The 21,578-nt window shown below is 37.1% G+C and overlaps 1 protein-coding gene across 1 annotated transcript in view; it reads right to left on the bottom strand.

Moving 5' to 3' along the window:
• Positions 1-215: 215 nt before the first annotated feature.
• Positions 216-21,578, bottom strand: part of LOC125175475 (T-cell receptor-associated transmembrane adapter 1) — a 39,840-nt gene continuing 18,477 nt past the window's right edge. The window contains exons 3-6 of the mRNA XM_047876070.1: positions 18,749-18,785; positions 11,177-11,238; positions 8,125-8,213; positions 216-2,697 (exon numbers count right to left, since the gene is read on the bottom strand). Coding sequence (XP_047732026.1) covers positions 2,416-2,697; positions 8,125-8,213; positions 11,177-11,238; positions 18,749-18,785 — 470 coding nt within the window. The 3' untranslated portion in view covers positions 216-2,415. The remainder of the gene's footprint in view (positions 2,698-8,124; positions 8,214-11,176; positions 11,239-18,748; positions 18,786-21,578) is intronic.

Consider the following 21,578-nt stretch of genomic DNA (forward strand, 5'->3'; position numbering starts at 1 on the left):
CAGCTTCCACCTTGAAAAGCTAAAAAAAGAACAAATGAAACCCAATAAACAGAAGAAATAATATAATACAGATCAGAGGACCAACCAATGAAACACAAAATATAAAAACAATGGAAAAATTATGTCAACAGTAACTGGTTCTTTGAGGAAATCAATAAAATTGATAAATCTCTAACTGGAGAGATAAGAGGAAAAAAAGAAGCAAATTCCTAGTATCAAAGAGAGGTTAAATCACTAGATTTAAGATATTAAAAGGATAATATGGGAATATTTTGATCAACTTTATGCCGTAAATTTAACAACTTAGATGAGAGGGACACATTCCTCAAAAGACACAAATTACCACATTCACTCAATAGGAAATAGATAAACTTGAATAATCTTTTATCTATTAGGGAATTTGAATTCATAGCTAAAAACCTTCCAAATTATCAGCCATCAAGTATATTTGATGCATAAAACTCAAAATAGAGTGGAATTCAAATGATATAAACTAGAGGCAAAAAATTCAAATCTGTTTAGGGGTTAAGTGAATAATGTAGGTGAATGATGTAGGAAAAACTAACTGCCAAAATACAATCAAACTTTATTTTTACTGAACCATGCTATGTACAGAAATGTAACATAAACATATACAATAACAAAGATTTTATTTTATCTTGAAAATTAAATTTAAAGTCACTATATCATTGTTAATTATTATTTCCTATGTTTCTGTGGTTCTCTAAAGTCAGAAACCTGATTCTTTTTCTTTTGTCCTTAGACACTAATATTTTTTGGATTTTTTATGGCATTATGGACAACTTCAAATATTTTACTTTGGCATTGACATTTAGTTTTTTACCAGTTCATAATAGGAATAGTTATTGACAGAAGTTGTTACTTCCAAATATGGATAGAATTCTTATACAACATGCTCTTCCTTCCTCTCTCTTTACATTGGCGGCTCCTCATTGTTCAGTTCTCAGAATTAAAATGTTCTCTTCAGAGATGCTCTCTCTCTATTATTATTTTTCATTCTTCTATTTTCTTAATAATATTTTTTTTTTACTAGTAGCTATACTTTGTTAAGCTGATACTCATCTTTCCCACTCATCTGTAAGTTCCATGGAGGCAGGGTCTCTGTTTCTCTCATTGTACACCAATGTCTAACTTGGTACCTATACACCAGTAGGAGCCCAATAGAATTGAAGAAAGAATGAATAAAATCCATGAAGCTCTGGTCAGAGGGCAGGACTGACAGCTCACATGTACACTTTTCTTGGTCAGTGATGACTTGAAACCCAGTTAAACTCCTATTCCAAATGGAGAAAGATAACAGAAAGTTTTTTAAATAACTTTTTGGAGGGCCTTACAGGAATTTAAATTGGACACATACTTTGAACAAACTCTTGACCTTTTAGAAGTATGTTCTATGGAGACTCACTATGCATACCTTTTAGAGCAGCAATTCCTTTCCTAGGCATGTAGCCTCAAGACGAAGTCAGATAAGTACTTAAACATGTGTGGAGATGCATTCTCATTACAATAATTATATGTAAAAATGAAAAACAGAACTCGGAAAATAGCTGAATACACTTTCAAATTATTTAAATAAATTCTAATGTCATCAGTGAATTGCTATGCAGGCATTAAAATTATAATATGTAACTGTATTTAGTTATAGTTTAAAAACCAAGAAAAATAACCCCCCAATATATTAAGTGAAAAAAGTTTAAATAATATGTATAAAATAATCACTCCCTTTTTTTGGTATAAAAGAAAGAACAAAACAATGGATGTATGCACATAGGCATGTCCAGAAAAATTTCTAGAAGGGGATATAGAAAGTTGCTCATAGTGATTATCTCTGGCTAGTGAAATATCTAAATTCTTTGTTATAGTTGTTTATTGTTATAAGGGACATGCATTAAATTTATAATAATTTTTAAAAGTAATAAAGGTAGTTCCTCTGGGGAAAATACTTTTTAAGAAGATTCATCTACTTTTATTAGGAATATATTTGATGTCCCATGGCTTTCAATCAGAAATTTCTTTCAATTAAGGGGTATTTCATATTGATGAGACAGTAAAAATGCCTTTTAAAAAGTGATTTTTACTTTTCTTTCAACATGTTCTAGAATATACTTATGCTTAAAATTTTTTTTTAAATTTTGTTTCACTGAGTATTAAGCATTGTTGGTGAAATTGTGACTTTGTTATTAGGCTCAGTTGGCGAACTTGATTTTGTTTTACATTTTACTACTTAGGCATTTGTTAAGCCAATTCAAATAACTAATTTTCATGGCACTACATTTGGTGTGCATGAACATAAGCTGTGGATAAGAGGTAAGCCACCATCCCACTAGCAAATGATTTAGATTGTCACCCTCCCAAATCATGTTATTTTCTTTAACATTTCCAGTAAGAGCCAGATTACTGAGCTATATCATAGTCCAGCGAGTTTATAGGTTCTCTCTTTGCACGAATCAATCCAAATAGTCTGATGGGGTCATCATGAACATTTTCCTCTACTTCCTGGCTCTCAAATGGGAAGTTGTCTACTGAAGTGGTGTTAGAAAGGATGGCATCTGCAGCACATAACTGGGTTTCTTCGTCCTTGTGTGACAGATCGGTATTCTGTTTCTTGGGCTTTCTGCGCTTCCCCTCAGAGTTGTGATCCACGAAGGAATAGAACACCTGTGCTTCCTCGGTTGTCTAAAAAGAAAGGCATGTTAATTTTTTTATCGTTAGCTCATTCTTTAACTTTGATGACTTCTGGGGATTTCTAAGGTCTATGAAAAACAAGCAGCTTGTTTTCTGGGCTCTGGCTACCTTGTTTTGCCAAATTTGGCAGTTAGGATGAAAACAAAAAACAATAGTCAACTCAAGCCTCAAGACTTTTGAGATGAGATTTTTGTATGCATATTTTTATTTCTTTCTTAGACACAAAATAGACATGAACATTTTAGATGGACCTTTATGTGCATCTCCCCCTGCCTTTACCTTATGTAGCTCTTGTCCTGTGTTGCTTTTACCAAGTGACAATATTCTAATTTGTTAAACCGGGAACAAGCATGATAGGAAGGAATTTAATGAATCTCAAAATGTACTTTACCCATGTTTAATAACTGGTCATTTGACGGTACCCATAAAAGTCCCCAATTTTTCTACTTTTGAGATTCAGGAGTATAAAGATAAGAGTATCCATTTATGTGAGTGGCATCTGGCAAGAATTACATTTTCCAACTTCCCCCTTTTATTTCCTCTTTGCCTTCCTTTCCCCACATTCCCTTTGAGCTCATTTTAAGTTGTCCTTGGAGTATTCATTTGCATCCAAGAGGTCCTCTCTGGCCTAGACCTGGGTCAATACTAGGATAAGGACAGAAGACTGCAGAAACTTGGGGGAACAAACAGGCTGAAGGCAAAACCTTGAATTTGGTGTTGGAAAGCCTAGGCTTGAATCCCTGCTCTATAACATACTGATCATGAGACTTTGGGCAATTTTAAAAAACTATTTGAGCCTCAATTTTCTTGCTTATAAATTGAGAGTACCTATCTCACAGGGTTCGGAAGAGATAATATATATGGAAGCTATAATCATTGTCCAAAGATAAGTTGGGGGATTATAGTTATTCGAAGTTGTAGGCTAAAACTGTAAGACAGCCATTGAATAAACCACAAATTTCTGTTTTAAGGATTCACCTTTAAGAGTAGGCCAAAATTATATCAATTCATGGAGCATGGAGTAAAGAAGCAACACTCAGATTAACAGACCTTTGAATGTATTGGTAAGCATGTCCCTGTTGCACCCATTTTCATGCTAAGAATTACATGTTTTATCTTTGTTACCAGGCGGAAGAGATGGTTCTCTTTGCAACCTGTATAGTATCTTTGACTTTTTATTCCTAAAATAGTAATCCCTGGGAAATTGCAATGACTGCCTCACTGGTATCCTGGTTCTAGTCTCTTCCCTTTGCCAGTTAGCCTGTGTGCGATCTTCAGATTGTCTTCTTCAGGTGCAACTTTCATATTTTTCCCATTCTGTCTCCAAAATTTTAGCCTGTAAAATCTGAATTTCATATTCTGACATTCAAGGTCTTCCATGTTTGTACTTCACCTTTTTATTTTGATTCTCACTACCTGCCCCCTCCCCAAAAGTGTATTCCAGGGAAAGTGAACAATTTACTGCTTTCTGCACACACCTTGTACTTCTACTTCCTTTGCCTTTGCCCAAACAGAGAAGGAGACATCAGTGATGTTCAAAAATAACTAGAAGGCACTCAGTGATACAAAGGGATGGATATCTTTTTTGTCTGTCCAGCACTTTGTTCTATCATTTTTCTTTGATAAATTCCCCATTGTCCTTTGGGAAACTCTTTTCCTCTGTCTGGTCCGAGAGAGGCTGTCAATTACAGTGCTGTACCCCACTCCTAGGGCAAGACTAAGCATGTGACCCAGGCTGGAACCAATCATACCACAGAACAGAAGTTGGCAACAGAAGTTGGTCCAAGAATGGACATGTGATTTAAGCAGAGCTAATTATATGGCATCTTTGGGATTTATGTACAGATGTAGGAACAGAAAATGTGTTTTTTTCCTTGAGACTGGGAGGAAGAAAATCTGGCTTGCCCAGTCCATGGAAGAGTCCACTGGTAATAGAAGAGAAGGAAGTCATTAACCAAGAGAAGCAGGGAAGAGAAATGGAGAGAGTCCTCATATTCAGTCATCTCAAAAACAAAATACACCCTACATGTCCCAGTTACATGAGGCAGTAATTTCCCTTTTATGCTAAAGTCATTTGAATTTGGTTTCTGTACTTTTAACTGAAAGAATTCCAAATAATGTATGTCCGGTCAACAGCTGGTCAACTTTATCAAGCGCTAAAGAATTCAGAAAATGGGAGTCCCAAGAAAGGATCACAGATTGTACATGAAGAGTCACTTCTGGGGGTGCCTGGTTGGCTCAGTTGGTTAAGCGTCTGACTCTTGATTTTGGTTCAGGTCATAATAGCGCAGTTCATGAGTTTGTGAGTTTGAGCCCCACATTGGGCTCTGTGTTGATAAGGTGGAGCCTTCTTGGGATTCTGTCTCCCTCTTTCTCTGTTCCTCCCCCACTGGTGCTCTCTGTCTCTAAGTAAATAAATAAACTTTAAAAAAATTAAAAATGATTCACTTGACTTCCAGAGTGTGGTTTCAGATGAGTGGATGGGTGGGAATTATATAGCCAGGAGTAAAAGAATGTGTATCTATAGACACAGCAGAGGAGAGTAAGAATCAGTTTAGGGATTATGGAGAAACACAGGTTGATGGCAAATTTTGTTGGTTTGTTTGTTTTGTTTTTAAATATTGGGGTGATTTGTGCATATTAGTAGGTAAATAGTAATGATCCTTTAAAGAAAAAATGGAAAATGGAGACAAATTAAATAATTGAAGATGCAAGATCTTGAAAGGAGAAATGGTCATGAGCATAAATAAGGTATTGGCTTTGGAAAGGAAAGTAGATACTTCTGACATAGGAGGGAAAGGCAACATCGGTGGGAAACTGTGACATGAAGAGAAGAGGAGCAAGCTCACACTGTGGTCCTCAATGTGTTTTAGGATATGGGAACTGTGTGGACTCTTTTTACTATTAGGTTTCCTGATGATCTCTTCCTAGTTAATGGTACACTTGGGTATTAAAATTACAACTTCTGAACTGTATACATCATTTTAAAGGGCGAGGAGCTTGTTTCTTTTTCCAACAGACGCTTTATCCGTAATGCTTTCTGCATAATATTATAGGCTCCTTATGCTTTTGTAATTGACCAAAGTTAACAAAGTAAGTATTGTAGTAGCAAATTGGGTAATGGTTTTGAAGATAATGATCATTCTAATAAAATAGAATTGAACAAATATAAAGAAATTATATTTAATTTGTGAAACCAAATTTATGAGAAGGGCATAATAGAATAAAGGCTAACCTCTTTAGAACTGTCTTTAAATATATCATTTACAAAATAGCAGACTGTTAAAGGCATTTTAAACTTGCCACAATTTCCACTTCAGTAAAAGCCAGATGTGGCACAATTCATATGTACTAAATAGCAACTTTTATTAAGAATTTTCTGTTCTTTGGGGGCACCTGGGTGGCTCTGTCAGTTGAGCAGCTGACTCTTGATCCTGCCTCAGGTCATGATCTCCCATTTAATGGGATCAGGCTTCACATCAGGCTCCATGCTGACAGAGGGGAGCCTGTTTGGCATTCTCCCTATCCCTCTCTCTGCCCCTCCCCTGCTCATGCACACACACATTTTCTCTCCCCCAAAATAAATACACTTAAAAAATAATTTTTAGGGGCGCCTGGGTGGCGCAGTCGGTTAAGCGTCCGACTTCAGCCAGGTCACGATCTCACGGTCTGTGAGTTCGAGCCCCGCGTCAGGCTCTGGGCTGATGGCTCAGAGCCTGGAGCCTGTTTCTGATTCTGTGTCTCCCTCTCTCTCTGCCCCTCCCCCGTTCATGCTCTGTCTCTCTCTGTCCCAAAAATAAATAAACGTTGAAAAAAAATAATAATTTTTAGTTCTTTTATAGTTATGGTGCTTTGAACCTCTACATTTATGATGGTGGGGTTATATTTTAACCTTTGAGAGATTTTCTTTTTATTATGGATTTAGCAGATCCTATTATAACATGAAGTTTTTTTTTCTTCAGTTTATTTATTTTGAGTGAGACAGAAAGCATGAGCTGGGGAGGAGCAGAGAGAGAGGGAGAGAGAGAATCCCAAGCAGACTCTGCACCGTCAGCGTAGCGCCTGACTTGGGGCTCGAACTCACAACTGTGAGATTGTGACCTGAGCCAAAATCAAGAGTCAGGTGCTTAACCAATTGAGCCACCCAGGCACCCCAATATGCACTTCTTCCTACCTTTTATTAAAAAAAATTTACCCTTAATTTAGCATCAGGTAACAGGTTTTGCATCAGAAGATGATTTCACATTTTGCTTAAACCTTACCACATCTTGGTTTCTTAAAAACTCCAAGAATTCTGATTTCTTAACTAATTCGTAAAAGGAAAAAGAGAAAAACTCTGTATTAATGGGAGGTTTACAAGATATGACCCATCTTAGGGAGGAGAATACATTCTGTTATACAGGACTAAGTTTAGATCCTCTTTGTATGTAGTATCTGAGCACTTTAGAACATGTTTTTCATCCTTCTCAAGCCTCTGTCAAATGGGAGAAATAATGCTGCTTCCCTCATAAGACTCCAAGAAGATAATGCATGTAAAGCACATATGATAAGGTCTGACACATAATAGCTGCATTGGAAGTGCTGGGCCTATGACAATTTCTAGAGAGTAGCAAGAGAGCACAAAATTGAAGAGACAAAATCTGGGAGGAAAAAGAACTCTTTTAACTGAAATTTATGACATGTCAACAGCATGTAGACTAAGAATTGTGAATGGCTTTTGATGAAGTCAGTGCTATGTCTGAGGAGGTTGAACTGATTGTGGTACAAAAGGGAAAAACTATCCATTTCTTCTTGGGTTTTCATATGTTCCTGCTTACACTTTGTCCTGCCTAACCCTATACAAGCTATGTGAAAATCTCTTGCCATTAGCCCACGCCCATAGAAAATACACTAAAATTTATACTCATTTGCCTTATAAAATAGAAGTATGGTCTTTTATATCCAGCTCATTTATCTTTTAAATAAAGCCCTTTCTCTTTCTCTCTCCCTCCGTCCTCCCGCCTCTCTCTCCCTATCCCCTCCTCTCCTCCCCTTGCCCCCATAAATTCCTGACATCTAGGTCTTTTGAGCATTATATATGTGCCAACTTTTGTATTTATCTTTGTGATGCACATAATTTTTTTTCAATCTGAAAGAAAAAGCTTCATTGACTAAGAAGAGAACCACTTTTCCTTTCAATCTATTGCCTTTGTAATGGTACACAATTCTGACTTTTCAAGTGTGTTTCTGAGCACTGTTTGCTTTGCCTTTGAGGTTCCCTTTAGAGCTCAGGTCCCAGAATTTGACGTTGATTCAGCCTGTAAAATCTCGGGCTGCTTCAGGTGTGAATCAGCATGTGCTGCTTTTGTGTTCTTGAAGCATGTAGCTGTGCTGTGATCTAGGCTGAGCTTGATCCATAATACAGAAAACAAAGCTTACCTGTGCAGGTGCAGTGGCTTTTTGCAGTTCATTTGCAGATCTCTCAGGTCGTGCTTTCATTTGTTCATAACAATTTTCATCCACTGGTTCTGATGAGTTGAAAAGATCATGATTTACAGTGGAAAAATGAAAAATGCTGGTGCCAATAAAAACACACAACCCAAACATCATATAGCTGTAAATGTGAAACCCCCAAGAGTCATTTGATTTGTCATTGTTTGGAGATGCAAAAAAATAAGGAAGCACAAACCATTTTATGCTTCAGAATGTGGAGAAGTCTTTTGCCCTGCAGCATTACCAATAAGACAAAAGAAGGTCACTTGGGATAAAGACTAGATCATATTAATTTATGCCATTTCAGGACATGACAGGCTCACATTAAACTACCATTTAGATGTTAGAGATCCCATGTGTTCTATTTAGCCATGATTGCAAATGGTGCATGGTGGTGGCACAGTATAGTACACATGCACTGATGATTGAAATTTGGCAATTCTTTCCATAAGTGAGAAGTTTTACTTAAAGGCATTTTATTTATTTTTTATTTTTTTAAGTTTATTTATTTTGGAGTGGTGGGGCAGAGAGGAAGGGAGAGAGAGAATCTCAAGCAGGCACTACACTGTCAGTGCAGGGCATGATGCGAGGCTCAAACTCAGGAGCTGTGAAATTATGACCTGAGTCAAAGTCGGATGCTTAATGGACTGAGCCACCCAGGCACCCCATACTCAGAATCATTTTAAAACCTATGTCCTATTTTTTTATGTTTTTTTAAATTCTTATTTAATTTATTTTTTTCAACTTTTTAAAAAATGTTTATTTTTTGAGAGAGAGAGCAAGCAGGGGAGGGGCAGAGAGAGAGGGAGACAGAATCCCAGGCAGGCTCCATGCTGTCAGCACAGAGCCTGATGTGGGGCTTGAACCCATGAACCATGAGCTCATGACCTGAGCCGAAACCAAGAGTTGGACGCTTAACCAACTGAGCCACCCAGGCACCCCTTTACTTTATTTTTTTAATTTATATCCAAGTTAGTTAGCATCTAGTGCAACAATGATTTCAGGAGTAGATTCCTTAATGCCCCTTAGCCCATCCCCCCTCCCACAACCCCTCTAGTAACCCCGTTTGTTCTCCATATTTAAGAGTCTCTTATGTTTTTGTCCCTCTCCATGTTTTTATATTATTCTTGCTTCCCTTATGCTCATCTGTTTTGTATCTTAAAGTCTTCATATGAGTGCAATCATATGATATTTGTCTTTCTCTGACTAATTTCACTTAGCATAATACCCTCCAGTTCCATCCACGTAGTTGCAAACGGCAAGATTTCATTCTTTTTGATTGCCGAGTAATACTCCACTGTATATATACATACACCACGTCTTTATCCATTCATCCATTGATGAACATTTGGGCTCTTTCCTTACTTTGGCTATTGTTGATAGTGCTGCTATAAACTTTGGGGTGCATGTGCCCCTTTGAAATCTATGTCCTATTTTTGAAAAAGAATGTTTAGATTATGACTTTTGTCCCATATATCCGTGACAGTTCAGCCAGGCTGTTTTGAGGGTATGGAACTATGAAATGCTGGTCCTAAGTACTTAGAGTTTTTGTGCAACAGCCAGCAGACCTGTGCTCATTTCATCCTGTAGGGACATGCATAATAAATTATCCATCCCTTTCTTCTTCCCCAGATAGGCCTATATGAAAGGGAAAAGAAAGAGAGAAAGAGTGACTTGTAGGATGGCCTGTCACCTGACAGAAATGTGGATTGCACCACTTTGATCCCACGGAAAGAAAGATACATTTACTAATATAATGCAAGTTATCTTCTAATCATTCAACCATTTCTGAAAAGCAACACAGAGGAGTGATGTTTCTCAAAGAATGGTCCATGGAAAACATGCATGACAATCACCTGGAGATTTGTCAACTAGCAAATTCCTAAACCATATTCTGGCCCTACTAAATCAGAGCCTGTGGGGTGGCACCTGTGTTCCCTTAGATACAGAAATTGCAGATATGGTGGGCTTTGCACCACCAGAGTACATAAGAATTGAAACCTCAGATATTATAGGTGGGTACCACGATTCTGCAAGGTGAAACAGGAGGGCAAATTATAGGATAGTCCTAAAAAGTAGTTTTGATTTCTCAGAGTATAGAGACTAGAAGACACTTTACAAAGAAGGGAAAGACAAAGATTAAATAATATTTTGAAGCCTTTAATAGTCTCACATTCCTAACTTTAGGAGAATTGCATGGTGTTTTGATACACAGAGATTCAGAGAGTTTAGTCCATTCCTGGAAATCTCTGTTAACCCCTAACTTTCCTATCATGAATTAAGTGAAGGACTTGTAGGGCCAGGATGGTGTTAAATACTAGCATTTACCCTTATGGCTTCTCTAATCAGAGCTCTGGGATCAGATCATTGTTATCTGTTTTAAGGAGTTTATTGGCATTTTGTTTTGGAGTGGTTGGGATGTTTCAAGGAATACGGGAAGCTGGGAATTGAAAAGTACTTGTTACCTAAGAACAAAAAAATATAACCCACTCAGTGGCGATGTAGCTCTTTTCTTTCCCCATTTGCCCTCAACGTAGCCCAAGATTCTCTACTTAACCTGAGCAGATAAAATACAGGAAACCAGAGTACGTGTTCATTGTTCCAGATTATTCAGCGTAGATTTGCTTTTGTAGACAGTGCCAAGCACTGTTTCCCTGAGCTATTTTCTGTTCTAGAAATAGCTTTATTTCATAGAATTGTGTGTGTCAAAATTCATAGTAACAGGGTCTTCCTGTATTCACATTTCTCTTTGTTTTACTCTAGAAGAATATAGAAAAACAGGATGTTGACTTACACCGAGTATTTCAACACAATTTACAATATGTAGCTTTGGAAATATATACTAAATAAAATGCTAAATATTGTTGAATTTATGGTTGCCATTTGGGAAGTTTAAATGTAATTGCAACCAAAAATAAGCCACCTCAAAATGCTGTGGGAGTAAGGGGAGGGATATTAATTTGTAGATAAATATAATTTCTGGAAACATAAAACTTACCTGGGACCACATCATCTAAGTTACCATAAATTGGTGTGTCTTCAATATAATACTCATCCTCCCTATAATAATGAAAAATAATTTATCTTATTAGAATCCACTTTATACACAGTTCTTAACTGGTTTCTCAGCTAAATTCAATATATGATTATATGTTCTTGTTTAACCTCAGCCAACCAAGGTAGATATATTTATGATGCAAGAGCACATGTGTGCCTGCGTGCCTGTGTGTGTGTTCATTTGAACAGGGTTTGTTTGGACTGTTCAGATAATAACAGCAAATACTTATTTAGCACTTAATGGTTGTCAAATGTTACTGGAGCTGCAAGTTCATTTATTCATTTATTCCATTCTCAAAACAATCTGACCAGATAGGCACTATAGCATTCCCATTTAATAGATAAGAAGCTTGAGGGGCGCCTGGGTGGCACAGTCGGTTAAGCGTCCGACTTCAGCCAGGTCACGATCTTGCGGTCCGTGAGTTCGAGCCCCGTGTCGGGCTCTGGGCTGATGGCTCAGAGCCTGGAGCCTGTTTCCGATTCTGTGTCTCCCTCTCTCTCTGCCCCTCCCCCGTTCATGCTCTGTCTCTCTCTGTCCTAAAAATAAATAAACGTTGAAAAAAAAATTTTTTTTTTTAAAAATTAAAAAATAGATAAGGAGCTTGAGGCACAAAGAAGTCCTATAATGTGAAGGTGAGAAGACTAGTCAGTGTCAGAGCTGTGACTAGAACCTAGGTTATCTATGGTCTTAATTATACATTGTACTGCCTGTTTACGTCCCCAGACTATTACTCTGAATCATCTGCTGAAACTGTGTTTACTAAATACTAATTGACAGTGATGCTTAGGAAATAAAAGGCCGAAGAAATATTGTAGAGTCAGGTTGGAAGGTATAGCAAAATGATTGATTCACCTATTCTATCCAGATGTTGTGCTAAATGTTTTATATACATTATACCAAAGTTGTAGGGAAATTCTGCAGAAATATTATTTCCCACTTTACAAACGGGAAGTCTGAGAATCAGCTAGATTAACATTATTTTCCCTAGCCTTATGTGTAATGCCAGCAATAAGTACCAATTCTGAAAGCTTTTCTTTATGCCAGTGCTCATTCAACCCTCAGAACAATTCTGAGATGCTTTTTCTTTTTAAATCCCCACTGTGCATACAAGGAATTTGCAACTCCTAGAGCTAAAGTGGCCAAAGACAAGGATAGTAACTCGCAGTGCTAGGATTGTAATGCAAGTCTGGTCCAAAAGCCCTAAATATTATTTGCTCTTGATGTTTGATTAAATTTCCTTACAGCTTCATCTGCGTAATCCTTTTAGGATTAGAGTAGACATCTTACCATTGTCACCAGACAGTGACAGTGGCCCTGGTGACCACCTTTCACAATGGCAGGCTGGCAACAGAGGAACATATCAGGCAGTGAGAGTGGCATTTCATAAAATAGTAGCAACTGCTTTAACTTTGAGATTACATATCATCATGAGCTGGAGGGAACTGCATGAAAAGAAAAAAAGAATACTTCACTGATCTCAAGGCATAACACCTATATTACTCCCTATGCTTCTGAAAGAAGGCACAGTATATGTAAATAGTAAGTAGGTGTCAAAAAATCAAATGATACCTGTATGAAATGGTTTGAAAAGTCCAGATGCTGGCATGTTTTTCTCTTATCTGATAACAAAGGAACTCATCTGTAACCTTTCTTTCTATCAGTAATTCAATACAGCTTAATATTGGGATATGGAGTAGTCCCTGTTCATGGTTTTTCTCTGGCTATGCAGAGAATATAATAGCAAAAGGTGAAGAATTTTTAATAAGACAATCCATCCATTTTCCTAGCTTACATAGATAGCAGATACAACCTGCAAATGATAAATCATGTCCAAAAAATGAATATCATTTCATTCCCTATGAATGAAAATAAGATGTGATTTATAATGCAGTGCCCTATGTCTACAGGCAGGTCTCAAATGATTAATCATCCGAAATAAACTATTACAAAGGAACAGTTGCCTAACCAACAAATTAAAAAATATATTTTTACTTGGCAATGCCAAATAGCTCCAGCATATTGAAAATATCTAATAAACTCTAAGCACAAATATTTGGCAGTGTTTTATGTAGAAGATCAACTACTATTAAAAATAGATTAATAAATAAAGTCATATCCTAGAGGCTAGTCCATTGTTCTGAACATGTCTGAAATGGTCCTCTGACCAATAAGCACATTTACTGACACTCCAACGTCTAAAATAATGTTAATTATATCTTTTACTGGGGGCCAAATTTCTACTTTAGCATATATTTTCTATATTCCCTATTTTTAAAGTTTTAATTTCATCATTATTTTATTGTGAAGAAGTCCTTTTAGAAAAGTGGTTGAATACTTTATTATCTAAGTAGATTAAATAAGTAAATTCAGTTTTTAAAAAAATCAGTACTTCCATCTGAGTGACTTTGGACATAAATTCTCTAAGTTTCAATTTCCTTATTTTTTTTTCAACATTTATTTATTTTTGGGACAGAGAGAGACAGAGCATGAACGGGGGAGGGGCAGAGAGAGAGGGAGACACAGAATCGGAAACAGGCTCCAGGCTCCGAGCCATCAGCCCAGAGCCTGACGCGGGGCTCGAACTCACGGACCGCGAGATCGTGACCTGGCTGAAGTCGGACGCTTAACCGACTGCGCCACCCAGGTGCCCCTCAATTTCCTTATTTATAAAACAAGTTTATTAAACTATTTAATCACTATTTTTCTTTCAGCTCTGAAATTCTATGATATGAATGTAGGGTTCCAACATCCAAATAAAAATGGAAGATACTTCTATAAAACTAAATAAAGCTATTTTAAGGGGCCAGAAAGTTGTAAGGTTGCAAAAAGAGCAAGCTTAGGGGTCTATCAGGAATTTTGGTAAGTGTTACCTTGATTTGCTTAGTAGGCATTTCTTCAAATTGTCAGATATATATGTTAGGCTCCAATAGTGTGTAACGTTTTTTAAAGCCATAAGAGGAGGTAAAACTACTTTATGGAATGAGTATAGATAAAGAGTTTCATGAGATTAGCCCTGAACACTCTGATGTCAAAGGTTCAGGAATCAGCAGAGGAGAAGGAGCCGCTGGTAAGAAGGAAAATCAAAGATGGAGGGGGGGGGGGCACCCAGAGCCTAGAGAAGTAAGTGTCTCAAGAAGTAGAGAGCATCGATGTATCAAATGCTACAGATGGACTGCATACAATGACACTAACATTTGGCCATGTGGATTTCACTGGTGACCTTGACAAGAGCTGAGTTGGTAGATTACTGAGGGCTGAAAATTGAATAGAGTAGGTTCAGGAAAGAAGAGAAGAGGAGGAGAAGCCAGAAAATGCAGACAGAACATAGATGGAACTTTCATGTTTTGCCGTAAAAGGTGCAGAGCAATGAGGATGTAGCAATCTAGTATCAAGTATCTAGTATCAAGTATCAAGGAAGCTCTTCTTGTTTTCTTTTCTTTCCTTTTTTTTTTTTTTTGAATGAGACAATACTCTTTATATATTGGAGGGAATAATACAAAAAGAAGAAGCAATGATACAGGAGGAAAAAGGGAAAGTTGCTGAAGGGATGGGTCCTGAGTACATGCTTACTGAATTTTTACTTTCTTTGCCAGGGACTGTGCCATGGCTGTAGCTATCTTGAACTTGGGGTGAGAGGATCAAGCATAGACCCCTGGTCCTGGGGAAGAGTATAAACCTTAGCAGTGGTTTTGTACAGTTAGAGACTAAGAAGTGAATCCAGTGGTATTCCCTGTGAAGGGGATGGTCAATGGATTCTCAGAGCAGTGATATCTAATACTAAATTTTTATTCTCCTGCTCAGTGTTCCAATTTTCTTCTAAAATATCCATTCTTTGTAGCCTATTAAAGATAAGGCACTTGTATTGCCAGTGCTTTGGAGCACTTGAAAAGAAGGATCTTTCACCACGTTTTTGGGGAATGGACAATAGAAAGATCTGCCAGCATGAAGAATTCTAAAGATATGGGGAAAGACACCTAGAGCAGTGACACAGAGCTAAGTGTGACAAAAGGACAATCAAGAATAAGATTTGATTGCGGGGGTGGGGGGGAGCTGGGTGGCTCAGTTGGTTGAGCGTCCGACTTCCGCTCAGGTCATGATCTCAAGCCTTGTGAGTTCGAGCCCCACATCGGGCTCTGTGCTGACAGTTCAGAGCCTGGAGCCTGCATCAGATTCTGTGTCTCCCTCTCTCCCTCTCTCTCTCTGCCCCTCCCCTGGTCACACTCTGTCTCTGTCTCTCTCTCTCAAAAGTAAATAAAAATATTTTAAAAATTAAGAAAAAAAAGAATGACTTTTGAAACCTATCTGTACTTCTCAAGGATTATTTTTATTAAGTTTTTTTATTTCTTTGGAAAGAGAGATAGAGACAGCATGAGTAGGGGAGGGGCAAAGAGAGAGGGAGAGAGAGAATCCCAAGCAGGCTTCCTGCTGTCAGTGCAGAGCCCAATGTGGGGCTCAAACTCACGAAATTGTGAGATCAGGAACTGAGCTGAACCCAAGAGTTGGGTGCTTAATGGACTGAGCCACCCAGGCGCCCCTCAAGAATTCTTAGGAAGAAATTCTTAAGAAGGGTTAGAGCATGGCTTACAGTTATTTGTACATTAAAACTAATAAACAGAAGGCTGGAAAATGTGGAGCTATTTTGGTTACAAGTGTGGCAGTGATCACAGTGAGGGCCTCAACTCCCTATCCTTGGGAACTCCCTTTCCCAACTTTGATGTCTGGGAAGGCTACTCAGAAGTTCTCTTGTCACAAGGATCCTCCCTCTTGAGAATGGATGAGGACAGCTAAAACCAGAAGTCTGGTCCCGGGCACTAGGTTAGTGTATTTAGTAAAGAGGGGAAGTGAATGGAGCCTGCAGAGAGCCCCAGAAATCCAAGAAGTCATCTTAAGATGGAAGAATGGCTAAGATGAGACCTGTTTTGTCATAAAATCATGTTTCAGTGTCACCCAGAAGCAGACCGTGCAAAAAGCTGCTGAGAATCTGTCCTAAGTTTTTTGCAACAGACTCTGAAACTAAGGAGTCATGATGTGTTTAAAGTAGTCATAAACCTGAACTGATTTCTGAAATTAGAGGGTAAATATACCGTAAACGGGCAGGAATTTTCTCAGACCTTAATTTTCATCTGATAAAGCAGTACCTTTGTTTTTAAATCAACTCTGCTTTGTATGGAAAGCATTATATTATAATCTGTATTTTTCAGATGATACAGCTGAAGTTCACCAATGCTCATTTTCCTAAGACTACAAACCTAGTAATTACAAGAGTTTGATTCAAATCCAGAATTGTCTAGATCTCAAATCCATGATATACCCACTGTATAATACTTCTAACACAGATCAAAAGACCAGAATTGTGTAGAATTCTATTTTAAAGGAAAAATAAAGTGGCCCAGAGGTAACTGCCAGGATGTGTGTATATGACTTTCTGTTAAATATAGATGCTACATTGTCTTTAAAGTGATCACATTTTTGACCTACTAGTGCAGGAAGGGCAGGGATTTGGGGAAGCAGGAAGACAAGATCAGAGAAGCAAAGTTCTTTCCCTTCTAGCATGGCTTCCCACCCAAACCACTGTTGGGTAGGGGTGGAAAGAGGGTGCAGTGGGGGAGCCCTAGCCTCAAACCGTCTAAGAACTGAGGAGGCGTCACTAATTTCACTTCTACCTAAGAAAGATAGCTTTTATTTCCACTTGCTGTTTTCATGCTGAAGTTTTAATGGCTAGAGATAATTCCACATATTTTGTTTTTCCTGGAGCCTCCATGCCCTTCCTACAGTGGTGATTTTGGCTCCCAGACTACATAATCAGAAATAGACAAGCTGTGAAGTACAGACATAAACTTGTGAATTAACATGCCACCCACTTTTCATAGATAAAATCTGCATCACATATTCAAATTATGCTTAAATTGAGACTTGTTACAATAGATAACAGATTAAATCCATGAGGGAAGGATCTACATCTTTGCATCTTTGCATCTCTTGTCTACCACAATTCCTATTTGTTGAACCAATATTTGTTCAATGTATGAATAAGTGTTATAAAAGAACCAGCCTCTTTTTCACATTTGCCCTATAGGTAAGGGCCTACTTACTTTGAGATGGGTATTTTACCAATTTTCCCTTCTGACTCTTAGCGTCCTGATCCAAGAGTACCTACCCAGTCTTTAGCAGAATGATCAAATCGCTAGATGTTCTATCACATTGCATCTTAATTACCTCTCAAATGATAATTATCATATAAATCTTCTAAGAGATTAACTTCTACATGGTTATATAGGATTTTCTTTGTCATGTTGTTTGTTGTAACCAAATCAGCAAATCAATCTTGATATGAGATAATGAATTGAAAATTATCTCATGTTATAGAACCAATGTTAAACTGTAAAAATAAAGATTTTCTTCTTTGTGTGAATCTGCCTGCAGCTTAGATCCTGAATCTGCCAGAGATATTTCCACATGGAGAAAAATTTTAAAAAGGTCTTTTTAAAGGCTAACAAAAAGCTTATAATCTTATCCTACCCAGTGAGAAAGCTCTGTGTTTGTGAAAGACCTTTCTGCCTTTCAGTCTACTATTTCAGAAAGGTCTTGAAGAGTCCTCTAGGAAATTCTCTATATTTAGATGTTTTTTTTTAACCTAAAGGAGAAATTTCCAATCTAATAACACAGTTGGGCCAGAATATACTGTGCAAGAAAATGAAAATTCTTTACTATTGTTTATACCATAAACCTTTTTTTATAAGGAAAAATCATACAAATTTCCCTGCAACTAATTCAACAGGTGTTAAAGAGAATAAGTTATATCTATAACCATATATAATTTTAGGGTTGATTTATCACAGTTCCCTATTGATTGACATTACTTTTAAAAGGAGCACACCACGAAGCATCTTCATGTATTTGTGTATATATGTGTATCTTTTTTTAATTTTTTAAAACATTTATTCATTTTTGAGAGAAAGAGACAGAGTGAGAGCGGGTGAGGGGCAGAGAGAGGGAGGCAAAGAATCTGAGCTGTCAGCCCAGAGTCTGATGCAGGGCTCAAACTCATGGACCATGAGATCATGACCTGAGCCAAAGTGGGATGCTTAAACTGAACCATTGAGGCACCCCTGTATATCTTAAATTTTATTAGGTATTGCTAGATTCCTTTTCCACCCTGGTTTCTTAAGGGCCACACAATTCTATATATAATCAGACTGAATTCTTACAATCTGATTTGAATCATAATCTAGGATATAGCCTTTTGAAATTGACAAGAATTCTGTAGATACCAGGTTAGAATCTCACTTCGTCCCTTAACCAGCTCTGTTATTGACTCAGGATGAGTAACTAGGGAAAATAATAACAGTATAGTTCTTCATCTTCAGATAGGAGTAAAAATAATTAAAACTCACTTTTCATTTTATTTTTACCCAAATGTGACAACCCCAAGCCAAACCTAAAAGCAATATAGCATTTATTACTTCCCCTTATTAGTTGGGAATCATAATATGGAACTTATTTTCTACATACCTGGGAATGTAGTCTTCAGTGCATCTGTACATTTTACCTAAAAGATATTAAAAATAGACAAAGAAGTTGACATACATTTGTTAAATCTTGAGAATATTGTGAGGGGAGCTTAGCCTCATTGTCCTCAGTATCAGTTAATATCTTAAATCAAGACAGTTGGCCACCACTACCAGATATAATGATCTTATCTCATTTGGGCCATTCTTCTCCCTTGGAAATTTGAGGTGGAAACACAACACAGTCTGGAAGTGATATAGAGCCTTCATGTGTGGCCATTTTATGCAGGGGAACACCAAGTGATGAACATGGGGACCTCTACCCCTGCCTTTCCGGTGGGCAATCCAAAGTAGGTGGGGCACACTGTCCCTTCTGTCTTCACATTCCATGAAACAGCTCTGCCTCCTTCTGTCATATTTCCCTCTTTGCCCTTGGTGATTTGAATAAGCTTTTCTTCCCTACCAAAAACAAAAAAATATGAAACAAAACAAATCCTAGAAGACTTATGTATTTATTTCTGAAGTGTCTGTTAACACTTCTTGTCACATAAACAGGAACATAAAAATTATGTTCAGGAAGTTGCTCTGGATGTGATTCTATCTCATCCACATGGGCAAATGCAAGTAAGGGCAGATGAAGATTCTAAGGAGAAGAGAACTGTAAAAAGTTGGGAACACAGTCTAAAAGTAACCAAAACAGTAGAGTGGGTTTTTAAGAAAAACAGTATACTGGTCTGCAGTGACAATACTGACCAGAGATCTGATGTAGGCTTATAAAAACCATGAAAAAATTATGTGCCAAGTTTCCAAAAGGAACCCACTGTTAAACCTTGAAGATGGTGGCTCAAATGCAAAAAAAGGAAGTATTCTTACTTCAAATTAAATATGTATGTTTAAACTGGAAAAAAATAGTTTTAAGAATTTTTTTGGTGAAAAGCAATAGACTCATAAAGAATTATTGAGAGACATTAAGGGAAAATTAGGACACAGTTTTAATAATTAAGATTAATATTATGAAGAAGTCTGTATTATCTGTTCATCAGTAAATGTTCTTAGATGTTTAATTGAATGGATATAGCAAATACTATGATACGTGGTATATTTTGACTGTATGTTATTCAACCTGGCATTAAATAGAAAAATCTTGTGAAAGCTATTTCTATAAAAATGAAGCCCATCATTATCTGAGTGTCTGGCAATATCACGGAGAAAATAGTGACCAAAGGGTGATCTTTCAGTTTTAACATACAAAAAAACCCCACCGTATTGGTAGGGAACTGGCAAAAATATTTTCAAATGACTGAGTAAGTCACCAAACAACGAGGTAGATTATTTTTAGTTAGATTTATGTGTGACAAAGCTAAGTTATTCTTCAGAGAGGTCATTAACTGTTAGAGAAACATTGGGACAAATTATTAAAATCATCACGTTGGGGGATGAAATGGACCTGTCACATGTCAGTGTGTTTGGAAGAATTCTGTGAAGGACCAAATGTAGGAAGTTTTGCAGAGCATGTATACGTAGCATCTATGGGGCCAAAAATGATTAGTGTGATCCACTTAGGATATATCTGAAAGGCTCCTCTTCTAGCCCACAGGCAATGCCCTAACATGACCTGCATATAAAAGATGCAGTCATTTCGACTACCTTCAGATTAGTCTTGTGAACATGAACACAGACGGATGTTGAGGGAGGCTAGAGAAGTCTACTGTTGCACAGAGCCACAAGTTAATGGAAACACAAGATCAGAAAGCTTCAGAAACATAAATAATACCAATAAACATAAGAAAAATTAGCTAGTATAGACGAGAATATTGAAAACTGGAAAATACAAAGTATGTGTTGAGTTCTTTTTAAATGACAGAAATGTTTATACCCAGGTCGTTAATTATTGTTCATATTTGCCTGGAATTAAAATGCATATACAAGAATTTAGTCAAATGGTAGCCTGATGTAACATAGAAAAATTCAAGGTGAGAAATCAGAAGAGTGGATATGGGTAGCAGTTCTTCAGTGCATTTGCCATGTGCCAACATGCAAATCACTTTTAAAACTCTGATTCTCAGGGCACCTGCGTGGCTCAGTCGGTTGAACATCCGACTCTTGATCTCATCTCAGGTCATCATCTCACAGTTCATGAGTTCAAGCTCCATGTCAGGCTTTGTGTTGTGTCATCACAAATCCTGTTTGGAATTCTCTCTCCCTCTCTCTCTGCCCCTACCCCACTCATGCTCTGTCATTCTCTCTCTCAAAATAAATAAATTAAAAAAAAAAAAAAACCAAATCACTCTTCATTAAAAAAAAAAAACAAACAACAAAATACCTGTGATTCTCTTTATCCATAGAGATAATAATGCCAACAGCATGTGAGTAGATGAAGATAAATGAAATAATTTTTGTTAAAAACATTTTAGAAAATGACAGTTGATTTTCAATATTATACATTCTAAATCCAATCATATAATAAGCCACAACTTGACTGTGCTGATTTGAATTCAATCTCTTCATTAAATGGATTAGCTGAAAACAACTTGGTATAATTAAAATGCAATTTTAATTGCAAGTAAAGCTTGATTTGTAGTGAAATGACCGAATCTCACTTCTGGCAAGAGGATTGTCATCAAGTAAGTGTTAAATTGAATGAAAAAATTAAAAATAAACAAAGAATTTGAAGGCAAAAATAAAGAGTGACATTACTTAAATAGAATAAGAAAACATAGGCATGGGGTCAAAGGTTACCCCACACAGACTAATAGTTTTAAATGTTTTTTATTTTTTATTTTTATTTTTGAGAGAGAGAGAGAGAGAGAGAGGAGAGGAGGGACAGAGAGAGG

This window comes from Prionailurus viverrinus, chromosome C2 (assembly GCF_022837055.1).
Source record: "Prionailurus viverrinus isolate Anna chromosome C2, UM_Priviv_1.0, whole genome shotgun sequence".
Taxonomy (NCBI): domain Eukaryota; kingdom Metazoa; phylum Chordata; class Mammalia; order Carnivora; family Felidae; genus Prionailurus; species Prionailurus viverrinus.